General features: G+C 38.7%; 2 protein-coding genes across 5 annotated transcripts in view; both read right to left on the minus strand.

The window, feature by feature from the left end:
* Window positions 1-685: 685 nt before the first annotated feature.
* ndc80 (NDC80 kinetochore complex component) lies at window positions 686-9,984 on the minus strand. Of its 2 annotated transcripts, none has more exons than XM_014414430.4 (17): window positions 9,849-9,984; window positions 9,290-9,388; window positions 8,853-8,936; window positions 8,388-8,514; window positions 8,022-8,194; window positions 7,756-7,858; window positions 7,521-7,607; window positions 7,225-7,318; window positions 6,634-6,734; window positions 6,393-6,537; window positions 5,920-6,125; window positions 5,517-5,666; window positions 5,273-5,362; window positions 5,066-5,158; window positions 4,680-4,810; window positions 2,971-3,073; window positions 686-1,628 (listed from the first exon to the last, which is right to left on the minus strand). In XM_014414430.4, the coding sequence occupies exons 1-17, from the start codon at window positions 9,854-9,856 to the stop codon at window positions 1,500-1,502; spliced, it is 1,923 nt and encodes a 640-aa protein (XP_014269916.1). In that variant the 5' UTR covers window positions 9,857-9,984; the 3' UTR covers window positions 686-1,499. The 2 variants fall into 2 exon arrangements, with proteins under 2 accessions (XP_014269916.1, XP_076747027.1); XM_076890912.1 differs by lacking the exon at window positions 686-1,628 and adding an exon at window positions 1,850-1,965.
* Window positions 9,985-11,722: 1,738 nt separating this feature from the next.
* nipbla (NIPBL cohesin loading factor a) overlaps window positions 11,723-18,031 on the minus strand; it is a 35,220-nt gene continuing 28,911 nt past the window's right edge. For all 3 annotated transcript variants that reach the window (XM_004547302.3, XM_004547300.3, XM_004547299.3), the window contains exons 42-49: window positions 17,678-17,868; window positions 17,307-17,414; window positions 16,528-16,728; window positions 15,828-15,974; window positions 15,346-15,731; window positions 15,072-15,246; window positions 13,141-13,338; window positions 11,723-13,038 (exon numbers count right to left, since the gene is read on the minus strand). In XM_004547302.3, coding sequence (XP_004547359.1) covers window positions 12,676-13,038; window positions 13,141-13,338; window positions 15,072-15,246; window positions 15,346-15,731; window positions 15,828-15,974; window positions 16,528-16,728; window positions 17,307-17,414; window positions 17,678-17,868 — 1,769 coding nt within the window. In that variant the 3' untranslated portion in view covers window positions 11,723-12,675. The remainder of the gene's footprint in view (window positions 13,039-13,140; window positions 13,339-15,071; window positions 15,247-15,345; window positions 15,732-15,827; window positions 15,975-16,527; window positions 16,729-17,306; window positions 17,415-17,677; window positions 17,869-18,031) is intronic.

Below are 18,031 nucleotides of genomic sequence, written 5' to 3' on the forward strand. Positions count from 1 at the left end.
GAAAGCAGTGAAGAGAGATATGTACCACTTCCTGTTTGTGTCCTCACTGCCAACTTTGCTTCAGCATTTGCAATAAATGCTTCTGCCAGAAGAGCAGAAAATTTTCACTTCAATAACAAACGTTTCATTAACGAATGATTCAGTCAGTTTTGGCTTTGGCTGATAATGTGGAACCTAAATACATTAATGTGCTCGGTAAAAAATAGAATAAATGAGTCTGACACAAATGGAAACTATTCCTGGTGTTTGTCCATTAACTAATTATTTCCTGATCCGATATCTGACTGGAAATTCACCGCTTTAAAAGGTTTGTAAAATAGAAATGTATCCAAATAAACAGAGTACGCATGCTCATTTCCTTATCTTATCCATATTAACCAAAAAAATCGATAAAGACTTAACATTACTTAGATTTGTATTGAAGAAATTGCCTTTACACAGTGTCAGTGTTTCTGAAGCGCACTAGAATATGGAGGTAAGAAATTCAGTTTTTCCACCATTATATAAAATCATCATTTTTTTAGTGATCTCCTTTTTCAGTCAGGCGAGAAGCAACTTGAAACATTTGAGCAGCTGGTGTGTGCTGCCATCTAGTGGCTTCAATACAACATAAGTTCTGAGGTACATGATCGCAATGAGGACTAAATTCTACATGTCGATTACAGATTCAGCACAGGACAAGCGCTACATTTCTTTTCAATTTTCATCTTTTATTATATCAAATATAACTTAAGAGCTAAAAGTTTATTTGCAGTATCGCAAATCTATGTAACCCCCCGCCCGATCCCAACTATTTAAAAATGTCAATTGTTATTTTAGCTGCTGCTCTGTAGTTTCAGCAGGGATGCATTCACAAATCATCACATCTCTTGAGCTACAACTTTGTTGTGGGACTCAAGCAGGTTGTCTTTGATAAATTATAGCCAATCATAACACAGGACATTATCTCAATGTGCGAGACCGGAAACAACGCGATGCAGTCACACATGAAGCGAGACAACTGATCAGTCTGGAATGCTGATCAGGCTGTGTTACAAATGAGATGGAAGACATTTTTCTCCTTTTGGTAGGTTCTACGATAATTATCTAAAAATAGTCAATTACTGTTTAAAAAAAAAAAAAAAAAAAAAACAAACAAACAAAAAAAAACCCTCAACAAACAAACTACAATAATAAAAAAAGTTAGGGGTTTCAATTAAGCTTGACTGTGTACATAACATTTATATATAAAGACAGAACACGCAAACATATGGTAATACACAAACATGGATAACTACTGAGAGAAAAAAAAGAAAAGAAAAAAAAAAAAACACAATAACTTGGAATCTTTTTTTAATCATTCAGATTTGTAAAAATGTGTTAACCCATTTTATATTCTTTGTCAAGTTCGTCAAGTCCAAATGAATAACTCCATTTCTCTGTTGTCCTAAGATCTGAACACTCTGAAAATACAAATAACAGGAAATCCAAACACTTATAATCATCTCTGCTTGCCATCTTTATACATTTTTTGCCTTGGACATGAAGTCCTTAAGAGTTTCCTGGAGCTTCTGAATGGCAGCCTCGTCTTCTTCAACAGCCTTTGAGCAGATCCGCTGCACTCTGCTGTGCAGATCCTCCAGGCATTTCTGTTGTAGAGGAAGCACAGGAGACAGCGTTGAGGGTACAAAGTAATATGCAGCATAAATATTGCTGCATTTTTTTTTACAGATTCACATTAAGGCCTCAGCCATACAGGCCTAGAAACTGGTCGGCAACCCTGGCAACCCCCCCGTTGCCATAGAAAAATGTGTTTTCGACGATGCCTGCAAGTGGCCATTTCCAGAAATCTGTTGCAAAGAAGGTGCTGCACTACAAACCTGCTTTTTTCCCCCCAGTGGATTGCTGTGACTGCCTGTAGTTTGCATGGAAGATGCCAATTTATACACAAAAACTTGTTATTTACGCTCCAAGCTGTAATAAAACCTAAAAAAAAAAAAAAAAAAAAAAAAAAAAAAAAAAGTGATGCAAACTGAAAAATGAAGAATTTAATCTTCAAAGCAAAAGCTGTGCATTACAGCTGAAAGCAACACATTTCTCGATGTGCAGCTTCTTCTACATTCACCATTGCCAGTTTGCACTTTTCAGTTTCATTACAATTTGGCAAATAATGTAAGTGTTTCCACACAAGTCAGCATTTTTTGCTGGGTACCAGGGGGTCACTGATCACACAGATCTCTAGGCTTGTGTGACTGGGACTTGGGACAGCCATTAAACTCCAGCAATCACTGGCAACCTGCTATGGAACACACATTTTCCCTTTCTAGCCATATGTTGCCAGATGTTCACTGACTGGTCTCTCTAGAATTGTGTGATTGGGGTCTACAGCTTTAGACTTCTGCCAGAAATGCACATCCTAACTTGCGTGGTAACCGGAAACTTATATACCCACACCTAAACCTTCCACACCATTGCAGTGGTTGAGGTATGCGTTGACCCAACATGTAGTTGCATTTTTCAGGAGGTGCACATCAGGTTATGTAGCAGGACTAAAATGGGGTTCCGGTTATGCCGAGAGTTATGATGTAGATCTGATGCAGAAGTATAATTCACGTGTAAGATATAAAAGTATTACAAAAATACAAATTCAGAAACACAGATTTAGATAGTTCAGTTATTCTATACAGATTCTTTGTAGTTGTACATTTTTTTGTTATGCATTTAGTACAAATCAAATTGAAGTTCAGTATTAGTATTATCCATTGTTATAAATTTAAGGCACAAACACTTCAAGTATAATCTAATCTGTCCTATAGCTGTGATGTTTCTGGGGAAGAACGGCAGGGAAACCTAAAATCAGAGTGCTTTTGCCTTTTACTTTGATGTAAAATGAATGTTTTGTACTGTCAGAAACTCACAGCTTTGTGTAAATTTAAGCTCATGTCCTGAGACACTCTTGTGGAGGACAAGAGAGAGCTGTAGGAACGTTACCTCTGTAATTGACAAGTGGTTGGCAGCTGTGGTAAAAACAGACGCCAGGTTGTTAGCGACTGTTCGCCTCTCTTCATTGGTCTCCTGCAGCACGAGGTGGTACCTTGTGACAGAAACAAGTCTTAAATCTCATCAACTGGAATAAACAGACACATCATTCACAATAAAGTTCACCTTTGTTTCATTAAATGATGAATCTGTATTTTCAGGACTACTTGTGATGATTTTGAATATATAGAGATATAAAATGTGACGTCATTCAGGGGTAAAGCGGCAAAGGATTCTGGGAGCGAGTGGCAAGCGGTACTAGCGCACGCAGGCTTTCACATGAAAACAGTCACACAGCCATAAAAAGAAACACCAAAAAAAAAAAAAAAAAAAAAGGCAAGAAGCTGTTGTATTATTAACTACAATAGCCGGTCGCATGACAGCCACAGGAAGCCAACGGATAAAGAGATCGGTTGTTATCGGATTACATCGTGGAAGAGAAATTGTTTAAGCCACGTTTCCGAAGTAACAAAGAGCCGATGGATGGCCTGGATTGCAGCCATTCAAAGACCAAATATAACGTCCCAGAACACTCCAGCTCACATGTTAGTCTGCTCCAAGCATGTTTTGTAGTAGTTATTACACAATTTATCATAACATAATTGTCGATGTAGGTTACAAATAAGTCTTATATTGATTTGAATTGAATTTGTTGTGCTATGCTGCTTTGTTTACTGTGGCTTTGTGATCCAGAGTGGGCCCCCTCTATCAACCTGGGTCAGACGGAGTGTAAAGCTGCTACCACAGTGAGATTTGATCGGAGGGGGGGGGGAGAGAGAGAGAGAGAGAGAGAGAGAGAAAAAGCCCCACATATATGTGCCCAAGTGTTGTATTGAAGCAATCAAGTGATGAATAACTGTTTTCCAGTATGTTGTTTTGCATTGTTTGTTGTTGTTTGTTGTTGTTTTTTTGCATTGTTGATTAGTTTTTTTACCGAAGCAGCTAATAAAGCACAATGGAATACAATGCCTCTTTCTTGTAAGATTCTATAATAGAATGAAACAATAATGCCAGTTATAAATAAAGACAATAAATTGAATGAATTACAAAACACTCATTTTATTTCTATTAGATCTGAAAATGTTGTGTAATACTACAACCTGAAAAGACAAATAGATTGCATTTGCCTGGACAGGAGATAAAGGGAAAAAAAATTAACAACAGCTGTGAAATGGAATAGTCCAAATCACCTTGCAACCTGCTTGTTGCAGGGGTCTGAAGTTACTAAACATTTTGTGAGTGTATGCACTAAAACTTAGGACCATATAATAATAAATATGTGTGTGATGAAAGTTGGGCAGCACGCTAACATCCTTACTCCACTCTGTATGCTCGTATGGGTCTGACCCTTTCACTCCTTTGATTTTTTTCCTCATACTTTTTTTTTGCCTTTTCGTCAAGTCTGTCTTTGTATGGACCTGCCGTGTTCTCTGTCGTTTTGTAGATAACTGTTTTGGGGCCAAATAAAATGCAAGTAGGGATTAAAACCGCAGAATTAATGATTACCGGTGCTGGAAATACTAGCGCTTGATGCAGTGTTTTGATTTTGTTGCCACGGGTACCCACAAAGCAATGCGCGAAAGTCACGTGGTCTGTCAATCTCTATAGCAAGAAGAATCTTGAAGAAATAGAAATATGGTACATATATTGTTGTTGCTTACTGTTGCTGTGCTGCTTTCAGCTGCTGCACAGACTCGTCATAACCATAATTAACTTTCTTCTCGAGAAGTTTACGGTGGTTTTCCACAGACTCCATCTCTGCCGCCCATTCCTGTTCTTCTCGGGCCAGCTCCTATACAAACATACAACACGGCAACATGTTTATGAAAAACTACTGTGCATTTTCTTCTTAGGTTGTTGCCCAGGAGAAGAAAAAAATATTTCCTCCCTCTCCTAGGAGAAAGTGTCTTTTTTCCACTATGAATGGGTTTATTAGTTTGAAGCGTTGATAGCTCTTTGGGAGTTACAAAGCTATATTTTATTAACGTGGGTATAATTTTGTTCAGTGGAAACTTTCACTGTCGTGTTGCAGAATACGGGACAATACCTGCTTTTCTCCCTCCAATCGTTCGTCTAGCTTGCGGATCTGCTCTCTCAGCTGCTTCAGATCATTGGTCTTATCCGTGATGATAGAATTTACCTAACAGACAAAAATAACACAAATTATAAGTGCTGCCGTGCAAACAGGTTAATATGTGACTACTTCACAAATACCAGAAACAGATATGATACAGCACTATCAAATTTTTGTTACCTGTTCACAAGACTCCTCCAAACTGAGTTTCATGTTGGTTAATCGACTGTTCTCCTCCTCAACATCTCCAACCAACTTTCTTAGTTGCATCTGATCAGAACAATTACACAGAAACACCATCATGTAAAGCTACAACCTGAATATGGAAGTATATTTAATTAGAGGGAAGTAAGTTGTGTCTGGTGAATTTCTTAAGATTTGCTCTTGTAAAAAGCTGCGTAAACAGAATTTTAACTGGAGTCACCTGTATCTGTGTTTTACACTGAACCATGCTGCCGGCTCCGCATTCAAAAGGCCGGATCTCGAAATCGTGACCACAGGCGTTCTCTGCAGAAATCGGTATCAGCTTCAGTTTACGTGCCAGCTTGTGGTACTCTGCCAGCTTCAACTCTGCCTGGAACACAGACGATTGGTGTTGATGGAAAAGAAAAGGAAGAGAAAAAAAAAAGTAAAAAACACAGATACTGTTTTTAAAATGATGATGAATGTTTGATGTCAACAGTCTACCCAGACTATAAAATGGGTAGAACACCGACACAGATGCACTAAATAATATTTTCCTAAAATGTAAACATTTACTCAAAACCAGCTAACCAAACAGGACTACAGCTGCCCCTCTTTGCACATATACAAGATGTAAATAGTACCTTCTCTTTCACTTTGGCCAGTGCAATCTCTTCATTCCACTTATGCTGCTCAGCGTTCTCCAGAGACTTGGTGAGACTGGAGATGGTCTGCTGAAGTTCCCTCTTCTCTCTGTTGATCCTCTCAACATCAGCTGGAGTAAACTTCTGATTTTGCAGGAGGTGCTGCAGTTCATTCCTCTCATGTTTCAGAGTTTCCAGGTGGCTGACTAAAAACAATACCCAAAAAATGTTCACTATATGTTTAATATTCAGGAGTCAGTAACTCCCACTGACCACACCACTCTTATCTTACCTTCAATAACCATCTACCACTTTGAACCTGAATACTGTGCAGTCTTTGCTTAATTTAAGTAACTCTAAAGACAAACATTGTTAAGTTGACTAATCCAGATATAATCGCATAATCACAGAATCCAGTGCTTTTTGCCAAAGACGTGGCTTGCTAACATGGTTAGATCAAATGTGTTATTTACTAGAAATCTCCAGCTCAGCATTCAGTTCTGAGTCTTTTTTCTCCAGGTTGTCTTTAAAAGAATCCAAGCTGGCACGATAGCTCTGGAGTTTCTTGAGATCTGCCTGCAGCTTCATCTTTTCCATCCTCTTCGTCATAAGACGGTCCTGCTCAGGAGGACACAGAACACGTCAACACAACTGGGTACACAATTCATTCCAGCCTAAAGACAAAATACTGGGAAAAAAAGGAAAAATTATTACAGTCTGACTCTCCTTCTCCAGTTTTTCAACCTCATCAGTAAGGATTCTGTGTTTCTCCTCCATCGTGACCAGCAGGGCCTCGTCAACGTTGTAAAGCTTCTCTGTGAACACAAGCAAACACTATCCTCGTTAAAAGCCTTTCAGACAGCACTTGGTGCAGTGCATTAAAGGGGATAACAGGCAAATTAAATCAGACAGTTTTTGCCTTTTTGTAGGTGCAGTCTAGACAAATGTCACTGAATTAAGAATACCACCTGGGTTAACAGGAAAATCAAGGCCAAATGCTTAGCTAACCTGAGTACTCATGTCCCCCAAGGCCAAGTATACTGTTGTGAAGTTTAAAGAAGATCCATAAAGAATGGTTAATATAACATTTTTACCAATTTTCACATCATTTAGTGTGACCTTTATCCAATTTTCACTCAAATAAAAGAGCTCAAGCTATTATTGGTATCTACAAAATCTAAAAATAATATCTTGACGACTGTGGACACCAGACTGCTAAAAAACAGACAGAAAAACAACCACAGACAATTACATATTCCCTCCTTTTGTATGGAGAATAATTTTACACAGAGATGTTGTTCTTACTCAGTTTAACGAGGAATGCTTCATCTTCTTCCTCAAATGTGTCATCACCTTGCATGAACTTGGAATATGTCTCAGCTGTGTAGTCCAGGAAGAGCTACATATGAAGAAAGAACATTAAGACAAACTTACAATATAATAATCACACTAGCTTTGCTGAACAACACAGACACGACACATGATTGGCTACAAAATGTACAGTGCCAGTAACTATATAAAGTGGGCTTACACCACTTTCTTAACCTGTCAGTATACATTATTTTATTTTTCATAGTTTTCACACTGTAAAGTTCCTGTACCTTGTTAAACTCAGAACCTTCTTCAATATTTTCGCCTTCATTGAAGTCACTGAACAGCAGCTCCTGTTTGCTCAAACTCCAGTTGATCTGATGCAGAAACACATTAAAAATAAAGAAAACATGCTGACCTTTAGCTTCCACATTTTCTTGTGGGGCATTTGATATTTAGTGCATGTGAACTTTGTTTTAAACGATAACGATCCAATGTACTTGGAGATTTAATGTCATTTCTCACCTTGACATTATCAATAAGCCACATGAGAGCCCCCAGAGCCTGAGGCCAGGTATGGGGAGCTCCAACAGAATACATGGAACACTTGGAGAGAACGAATGGGTACCTTAAACAAGATGCCAAAACAGAGCAAGTCAGGAAAGTTTCTTAAACTACAGAAAATGAGACAAGATATTTCATAATATATCCTTTAACTTTTTCTTTTTAGTGTGGGGAGGGGGTTTAACAACAACAACAACAACAACAGCTGTTAACAGTACACATTTTACCCCAAGGTTTTAAAGAGAGCAGGAACCTCCTCTTCAACTTTTGAGTTTGGCATCTCAAAGGTTGGGTCTAGCTGGCAGTAGATGAATTCAAACATCTTCACAAACTCCTTGGTGGATGGAGACTGGAGGGTCTTGGATGACAAAGTGCCCGGGTAACCCTGCTCTGTCAAGAACTAGATCATATGAAAGAAATACACTGTTAAAATACAAACTAAAATTTATTCTGCAATCATTTAAGACCCCTTGTGTGGTAAAGTTATCCATCAGAGGTGTGGTAAAAATGCTAAGCAGCTAAATGAAATAAGGTGCATGTTGCAGTCCCTTATTTCACAGTCCACTTTACACAGACACAGTTTATGTTTTTACCTCGTGCAGCTGCCTGATGCATTGCTGAACATAAGACTTATCGTGTAGAGGTCGAGCATCTTTTATCTTCTCAGTTCCTCCAAACCCTGACATGGTGCTGTTGCGAGGCATGCCGACTCCACTAGTCCTATTAAAATGTCAAAGAGCAGTTTTATTTTTTAATTTACAAAGGGAGTTACAATATATTCACACTTAAATCAAGGCATTGCAGAGAATTGTTTTTGTTTTTTTTAATGAAAAAGCATAAATATATTTTTTAAATTTAAGATACGTCAGTCATTTTACCCTGAGTGGGTTAATTAACTTATTCCACTTTTTACTTGTTTTAGGAACGTTTGTAATCTTCATTTTATTTTCAAATTTCTAATATCTAAGCTAATATCTAAGCCCAATCACCTGAGGATTTTACAAAAGTAGTCATTTTGTAGCAACAGTGTAACAGAGTTTTGGAAAATTCAGATATACCTCGGACCAAAGAAACTGGTCCGTCTTTCAGAGGTCCCAGACTGCGGTTTTGGTATGTTGAGCTTTCCAAATGAAGGCTGTTTACTGAGAAGAAAAAAAAAAAAACTTGAATAATTAATTTGCTAATACCTAGTGAGCCATCTTTCGTCATGAGTTAATAAATATAACTTCCCCATCCCTGCTTTACCCCATGTATACAATATCACAATATCAATATTATATCATATAACCCAAACCAGTAAGTCCCAGTCTGTCACAACGCATTTCTAAACAGACTGTGTGGTCCAAATTAAGCCATGTTAATTGAATGTTGTGGAGACAACCCCTTATTAAAAGCATTGGGTTACAACAATCAGCTGTTTATCAAATAGATGAGTGAACTAAGTAGTGTAATTGTAGAGCTGAATTTATTACAGGTCAAGTTTCTTTAAACAAACCTCTGAGGCGTCGTATACATCAAGCTCATCCTGTTGCTGTCTTGCACTCGCAGCGACTGCTCCGATGGTCTGCTACCTTTGACTCGACTCAGCCTTACACTGGAGAAAGTATCACAAAATGGGAACATGTTTTATGAAAGACACTCCAGTGATTCACAACTGTTCGCCGAGTACACAACACCGCCCATTAAGGAGAGGATGTTGGCCACATTTGTAAATGAATGACAACTCTCCGTTAAGGTTGACATACACTTCAGGAACGTAATGAAGTAGCATTGTTTGCTAACTAGCGCCGTAACTTCTGTAATATTTCAGATAGTCGAAGTTCACTAGACCTAACCCAATACCACGAATACGTCGTGTTTTACTCGATAAATAGTGTTATAGTTGTGAACATTGTTGAATTAACCGCTGCGACAACGTTTAAACTAACGGTCGCTAACGTCCGCAAACAATGACAGCAAATGAATTTGAACTTCGTTAGCTTAGGTGCCCAGAAACATTATATTTTGTCAGAATGTTGTTTGGCACTTATTTTCTTGGCCAAAGTTTAACTTACCGCTCCATTTTTTGTCACTTGTGTTTACAAAATGAACAGAACTTCCGAGCAGATTTGCTCACCCCGCCAAAAAAACCATATAAATACTGGAGGGTGGTGACATCACAGCAGTACGGAGAGCCATTTAGTCCAAGAAAGTTCCGCTCGGATTGATGCCGCGTCTATGGATTCGATCGGATTGGGGAACTCCAGGCCTGTCCTGCAGGTTTTAGATATTTTAGATGTAGACACGCTCAAGGTGACATACTATAGTTGAAAGTAAGCATCAGAATGGGAAAGAAAGGTGCTTTAAGTGACTCCGAACGGCATGATTGATAGTGCCAGAAACGGTGCTCCGTGTTTCAGAAACAGCTGATCTGCTGGGATTTTCCCGCAAAACCATCTGTAGGGTTTACAGAGAATGATCCAAAAAAGAGAAAATATCCAGTGAGCAGCAGAGAAAATGCCTAGTTCATTTCAGGTCAAAGAATGGTCAGACTGCTTTGGCAACAGTAACTCTTGAAGGCAACAGTAACTCAAATAATGCCTTGTTACAAGAAATGTATGCAGAAGAGCAACTTTACCAAGAAGCCACACAAAAACCGGAACTGTTGTGGATCGCGGCAAACGGAACTCAGTTCAACTCAATATTATTTTTTTCTATTTACAAGCTTGTTGGTATAGACAGTCTATACAGCATAGGTTACACACTACAGCAGAAGACAACACCAGGTACCACTGCTATCAGTTAAGAACAGGATACTAAGGGGGTTACAGTTCCCAAGGGCACAAAATTGGACAACAGAAGATTGGAAAGGGCCTAGGCTTCCCCTGATGCATCGAGTGTTTCTTCTTTACTCGCTGCATTTCACTTTCTGCGTTTATTTAAAAAACATAGTTATTATAGATTACAACACGACTTGACTCTCTTCCATAGCGTGCCGTTTCTCGTGTCCCCTCCACTCATCCCCAAGTGGTCTGGCAGACAGCTGCACCTCCTTGAGCCTGGTTCTGCCAAAGGTTTCTTCCCATTAAAAGGTAGTTTTTCCTTCCCACCATTGCCAAGTGCTTGCTCATAGGTGGGGTCATCTGATTGTTGAAGTTTTGTCCATGTTATTGTAGGGTACTTTCCTTACAATATAAAGTGCATTGAGGTGACTGTTGTTGTGATTTGGCACTATATACCGGTAGATAAAGTTGGTTGTCAGAATTTCTGATAAAAAAAACCCCCATGAAAGCATGGAGCTGTCCTGTCTTTTATCAAGTGTTCAGGATGCTGGTAATGTAATAGTGTATAGTATATTTTCTTGTCACCCTTTGAGCCAGTTTTTACCACCATGGTTTAAACACCACAGCCTACATGAGTACCGCTGCAGACCATGTCCATCCCTTCATGACCAGTTTACCACTTTCAGCAAAATAATGCACCAAGTCACAAACCCAAATCATCTCGAACTGCTTTCTTGAACATGAGTTCATTGCACTCAAATGACCCCTACAGTTAGAAAATCTTAATCCACAGAGTACCTTTGGGATGTGGTGGAATAGTGTATATATGCTTATCAAATGTAAGGACAGCAGCACTCTCATATGCATGTAAAAATGCTTCATTTGTACATGAGGATGAGATCTAAAAAATATAAAAGTCCTCTGACAACTTTCGACTCTAATACTTAAGTTGCCTGACAGGTTTGTATAATATGATTCAGCAAAATCAAAAACTATACTATAAATCACCTTATGCACACTTTAGGAAAAACTGATAAAATGATCATCCTTTGGACAAAAATCCTATAATCTGACATCATGTAAAGACTCTCTCAGTCATATCCGTCCAATGATTTTCTTCACTTTGGCAAGATGAACAGATTGGATCAACAGTTTGAGCAGACAAGTGACAAAGAGAAGTAGAAAATTTATTGCAGTATTTGTTCCACCAAAAGGGTATGAATCCCCTTTCCTCTTATTACTAGGGTGACCTAATACAACAAAATCTACATTTACAAAATATCCTCCTGCAATAGGCCACATATACTGCATGCGTAGTTCGAAATAGAATAAATTATATTCAGAGGACTCTGCCATTGTACAGCATGGACAAATAAAAGTGAACAAAAATAAAAATTCTTGTTTTTTTGTTTGTTTTTTGTCATCTGTTTTTTTCCTCAAATATCTAAAAGCTAAAAGGAAAAAACCATCCGGTTGCTAGTAGTATAATAAACTCCAAAAACACTTTAATAAGAACATCAAAAAGACTAATTTCCAACATTCACTTAAGGTTTTATTCTTTTTTTTTTACAGCTTTTTTGTCTTCAGAGATATAAACATTTTAATTTTTTGTCGTGTTAAACTATGATACAGTGGGAGTAGAAATGAGCGACTAGAATCTGCTGCACAACAGCGAAGGAGCTCCCACAACAATGTCGACAAAACATTTCCCTCCAGGTCTCGTCTCTGATAGCCTTTTAAGGGATAATCGGGATGTATTATTCCTTTAATGCCTTCAGGATTCTATCCTCTGAACTTGTACACAAACGAAACATGAGCAGTCCCTCTAATATAAGTCTTATGTTTTGTGTCATTTTTGCAAGAATAACTCATGTAAAAGTATGTAGTGTCAAATATTCTTGCCCTCGTGTTTTCTTACAAAAATGAGGAAGGAGAGAGGGAGGGTAGGAATCCAGTGAAGTTTGGCTGTGTTGTTGGAGGTGGCAGGTTGAGGAGGAGGAGAAGGAGCAGGAGCAGTGAAGAGGAGGATTTATAATAAAGTAGAAATGGAACAGGGGAACCAAAAAAAAAAAAATTAAAAAAACAAAACAAAACAAAAAACCCCACCACATTGGAGCCATTAGCTAGCCCCTCCTTCCCGTGCTGCATACAGTGAGCGTAAAGTCTGTACTATTTTGTTGCTCAGTTTGTGGTTGCTGGTCAAGGCAATCTTCTTGTAAATGATGTCCGACTCCTTAATAGTGTCCACCCAAGGCACTAGTTTTCGGCCATCACGTTTCTTGGCTTCTGCCCAGGGCCCCGAGTACGAACCAGCCATCCAGTGGATGCTGTACCCATTTGAGGTCTTTTGGATGACTCGAGCTATCTGCGGCCGGTCTTTATATTTGGGGCAGCAAAGCGCAATCACATCCATAACCTCCACTGTCTCACTCATCCGACCAGGATCCGAGGAGTCACCTGCTCGCCTTGACTTTCGAGAGGACTGTAGAGAGCAAAGAACAAAAAAAAATTTTTTTTTAAAGAAATTTCCTCAATTGCTTTTAATTAGCATTTTACAAAAAGAGTGTGTATCCATTTATCTCACCCCTGGGGTCCTCTCGTCACCATCACTATCATCATCATCCGTCTCTGGTCCGGCCTGATTGCGCGGACTCGGTCCTGACAGGGGGCCGGAGCCTCCCAATAGAGCATTTATGGCTTTGTTTCTGATGTTCGCACTGGCAGATGCTTCCCCCTCCTCATCCTCTTCATCTGGGTCCAGATGTTCCATCAGAACTTTGAACTGTGAAAAGTAAAAAGAAAAGAAACCAACTTTGAGACGAAGCTTCAGGCTAATCAGCAGTTATAACCATGCAAACCAAATATTGAATAAAGGGCAAAACTCATATTCACTGCAGTCTGTTTGAATTAGAGATGGACCGATCCGGTATTACATATCGGTATCGGTCTGATACGGACCTAAATTACTGAATCGGATATCGGTGAGAAATAAAAAATCTAATCCGATCCATTAAATATCACGAAAGCACCTCACAAAACTTGCGACATGGTGTAACTCAGCTCATAACCTTAGCACGTCGGAGCAGTATGCATCACGTGATTAGAGAGGCTGTGGCGTGCGAGACCTGTCAGCGGTCTGATTGAGCATTTGGATCCTTGCTACCAAGCCGGCATTTCATCTCCGAGAAAGTGATCCCAGAGAGAAGTAAAGCAAGTGGGTAAGTTCATCTCTGAATGTTTGTAAAGCATTCGCACGTTAAGCTTAACAACCGATTTATGGAGCGACTACCTCTTCTCTCTCCATCTCCTGTTGCTACTTCAATCATGAAACTGATCAATGATCGGCTGATCGGCTTTTCTGTAGCAACTCCCGTCTCTCTTGTTTGTTTATGGCCGACTTTGCACCAGAAAGGGGAAACCAGTGGCTGAACAACAGCAGCACATTTAAGCTTGATAAGCTGTTGTTAGAATTTATTTAATATTACTTTCTACACCAGGATCCTTTTCTACGCAGCTGACGGCTGGTAACTGTGCAGGGGCGGATCTAGCAAGCTTATGCCAGGGGGCCAGATAGGGCATTAACGGGGAAAAGGGGGGCACAAAGAAATACTTTTCTTTCTTATTGTAATTTAAAATGTCTAGCTTTTATTAAATAATTATCTGAATCTTACACCCAAAGTTTTAATCTGATGTAAAATGTATAGAAGTCCATTACTGTATATAGTAACTATTAAGTCTAATATACCCTAGTAAGCTATAGTACTTTCCCCTTTGGGAAAGTACCATCTGTGCAGTCTGCAGTTCTGTTGAAGAAAGATGTTGAATCTACTTAATTATTGTGGAAAAATAATTGATTTCTGTGCCTTTATTTTTTTTATCACATGCATTAAATTAAAGTTGATTACGTCGTTTAAGCATCGCGAGGGTGGGGGGTGGTTCCCTTTTTTTTTTTTTTTTGCTGGGAGTTGGCAACTCTTACTTAGGTTGCTTAATATTTCTGCTAAGTACTCTTTAAAATACCAGAATAGGGAGGATGGAGTAGGTTTAAGTTTATTAGATCGATCAGTATTGCTGAACTATGAAATATTTTGGGTGCACTGTATTTTTTGCATACAGCCGTAACAGAATAGCTTTAGGGTTGTTTTTTTTGTTTTTTTTTACTTGAGTATGAACTTATGCAGCAAGATATTAAAAAAACAAACAAAAAAAAAAACAGTTTTATTGATTAAAAAATACACTATATCGGATTCATATCGGTATCGGCAGATATCCAAATTTATAATATCGGTATCAGACATAAAATGTGGTATCGTGCCATCTCTAGTTTGAATCGCAAATTTAAGGCAAAACTCATATTTTAGTAAGTTCAGTAAGTAAGAAAAAATTATTAAAAAACATTTTTGTGTGATAATTAAATTCTACACTAAACTCGTGTAACTGCTTAGAGGACAGACAATAATATAAACCAGTGAACTCAAAACACTTTAGTCAGGCTGATTAAGCTTTGTTACTTACATCTAGATACTGTTTGACTATCTGCTTCTTTACACCATCTGTCAGCGTGGCGTGAGCCATGTTGTTGGAGATAAAGTCGATGGTTTGTCGTGGGTGAAAGTGAATGTTGCCTTTTCTGTTCACTGCCTTGTCGTACACCTTGGCTGACTCTGTTGGAGAGTATTTCTGGATTTTACTGTTGGAAGACAAAACATTTTTTGGTCAGTTGTAGAAGTCACAAGGTCCCATTTTGGCAGATGTTCTGAGTTTGTTAAATCAATCCACAATTACTAACCTGTCAGAGAATCCATATTGGTTTTTCAGATGCTGTTTGAGCACCAGCAGAAGCAGAATGCCCTGAACTGCGTTTGCAAAGTCCAAGAGACCTGTGGGATTATCTGGGAGGAGCCTCATTACTTTCTCCACATCGTCCACATCCAAATCCTCCAGATCAGACTCGGACTCCGAGCTCTCCGAGTTTGCAACAGGTTTTTTCGTCTTTTTTGGCCGTCGTACCACATCGTCGTCAGTGTCTTCATTGTCCTCACCGTTGCTGTTCTCTGCATCTTCACTCCTCCAAGAGTCGCAGTTCATCTTTTCCTCATCATCCTCTCCATCTGATGAGTTCTTCCACTCTTTCTTGACCTTTTTCTCTTTACGTCTTGGTTCCTTTAGAAGAAGCTGGACAGAAAGGACAATCTATTAATATTTTTTTGTTCCAGCAGTGTAATTCTCTGGATTTAAAAAAAAAAAGAATAAATCTCAGGTCTTCCCCACCTCTTTAAAGGTTTGCAACAAGTTGCTGCCAGAGACTGACAGGGTGATGTCTATATGGTGCATGATGAAGAGAGGCTCCTCCTGGCTCTGGTATGGAAAACAAGCAAGGTTGTCTGCGATAAACAGGAGCATGTTTACGTCTGTCTTCTGCAGAAAGAAAAGAAATGTGGAGCTTGATCAAAAGTTAGCACTTGGTACAAAATAACAGTGCAATATTACCCAATTTGAGTTCAAATGCTCATACATAAAAAGTTAACTGTGTATAGTGAAATCAGAAAAGATGTAATATTGTAGACTGAACTTCAGCATTTGTCGCTTAATAAAAAGGTCTTCCTTTAAGATCAGTGTTATCCAAGCTCAGCAACCAGAGGAATCTGAAAGCTCATGTTTTCATTTGTCTGGATTCCCTTTTCTCTCTTTACATTTGGCCTAATATGGGTATTATTGTACACATTGTGTTGTTCTGATTTGTTGTAATTCTATCTAGTTGTAACCAGCGGCATTTCTAGACTAATTTACATTTGCATAATGATGTCAGGCTAGTTCTAACCTTAAGAGTTGTCATAACACACCTGTTATTACACTTACCGCAAAGCAAAGAACTCAAAGTATATTTTTACATTGCATACAGTTAATTAGGAAACACCATTTGCCACTAAGGAGTCATAACATGTGCCAAGATGAATGCTGGTTAACTCACAGCACTGTCATCAAAGAGGTTCAGCAGCGAGATGAGAAAAGCCCTCCGGTGTTGTCGGTTCCCCCGGATCATAGTGAAGAGGTGGGAGCAGAGTGCCGAGTGGGTCTCGTCCTGTCTGAATCCTCTTATGATGGATTTACGAGATGAATTAATGGCCTGCTGCAAACTGTATGACATCTTCATCCCAGCAACTGCCTTCATCTGTCATAAAATATATTGGGTGACGAGTGTTAGAAACACAGCATTTCTATAACTACTGGGACAATTATTGTACTGATAATGTTCCTTTTAAAAAAAGTATCATGTACATTCACTTTATTAAAAAGAACAGTGAATAAATGAATGGCTGTGGTACATTTATCATTAGATTAGACCAAAATCCTGAATGTTATGTTTTTTGATCTTCTTTACAGCAGAAGATCCAGAACATGATCTCTCAAGAGACTGGAAACTGTTCTGGCATTAAATGGTGCAGTGGGTAGAATAAATGTTGTGATCTGTACAGGGTGTACCCTGCCTTTCGCCCTGACACACCTGGATAGGCTCTAGCACCCCAAAACCCTGAACTGGACAAGCAGTTAAGAAAATGCACGGATGGATTTTTTTGTCACAAATCTAAGGCTCATCTTGTCCATACTGTATTACTGTTATTCTGGTTGTTTTTTGCAGCTGTTTGTGCTAAAGTTAAAGAGGGTTAAAAGAAGACAAAAAAAACCCAAAAAGTAACAAGGTAAGACCTAAATCTGGAATGCGAAAAAAAATGAAAAACACCAACTCACGTGGATGAATCCTGTGTACTTCTTGTCAATCTCCACCAGCTGCTGGTCTGCTTTGTTCCTCATGCTGGGCTCTGGGTCTGTTCCCATTGCAATGAGGTAGGGTACACACTACACAGACAGGATAAAAGCAGTGAAGTTCACATGCATATGCATTTTACTTCTGTTCATGAAAAAAAGAGAAAACAGATTAAAATGAAAGTAACTAGTGATTTTACAATAACTACAAACTAATGAATATTGGTTAGCTTTAAGATGCTTGCATACAAAAATTACTTTGAGGAAAAAAAGTGCTATCAATAGACCAAACACAAACAATTATTTATTGATAGTGATATAATAATGACACGTGACAAGTTCTTGCTTTCAATTACCTGAACAGGATGGATGAGACCCTGGTTGAGCGTGAGAGCTATGACGTTGAGAGCAAAGTGACGTACGCTGGATTGGGTGTGGAAGAAAGCCTCCAACACCTGCTTTAAATAAAGCTGCATAATGGAGCTGCTCATCCCCGAAGAGATGTCTCCCATCTCCTTCAGATCCTCTTGTTTGGACATTTTCTTCCCTACAAGTACAAAAAAACCATAAAATATACAGATTGTCCCTTCTAGACGATGTTCATTTTTATATAGTGAAGTAATAAAATCACTTGAATTGACAAAATGTTATAACAAGTATATTATTCACTGTGACGTCTAAAAGCTGTTTAAAAAAAACAAATTACTTAC

The sequence above is a fragment of the Maylandia zebra genome, linkage group LG12 (genome assembly GCF_041146795.1).
Source record: "Maylandia zebra isolate NMK-2024a linkage group LG12, Mzebra_GT3a, whole genome shotgun sequence".
NCBI classification, from domain to species: Eukaryota; Metazoa; Chordata; class Actinopteri; order Cichliformes; family Cichlidae; genus Maylandia; species Maylandia zebra.

Coding starts and splice junctions, on each gene's coding strand:
- ndc80 (XM_014414430.4), bottom strand. Junction 7,319..7,520: donor AAGGTTCTGAGTTTAACAAG/GTACAGGAACTT, acceptor CTTCATATGTAG/CTCTTCCTGGACTACACAGC. Junction 6,126..6,392: donor TGCTGAGCTGGAGATTTCTA/GTAAATAACACA, acceptor TATTGTTTTTAG/TCAGCCACCTGGAAACTCTG.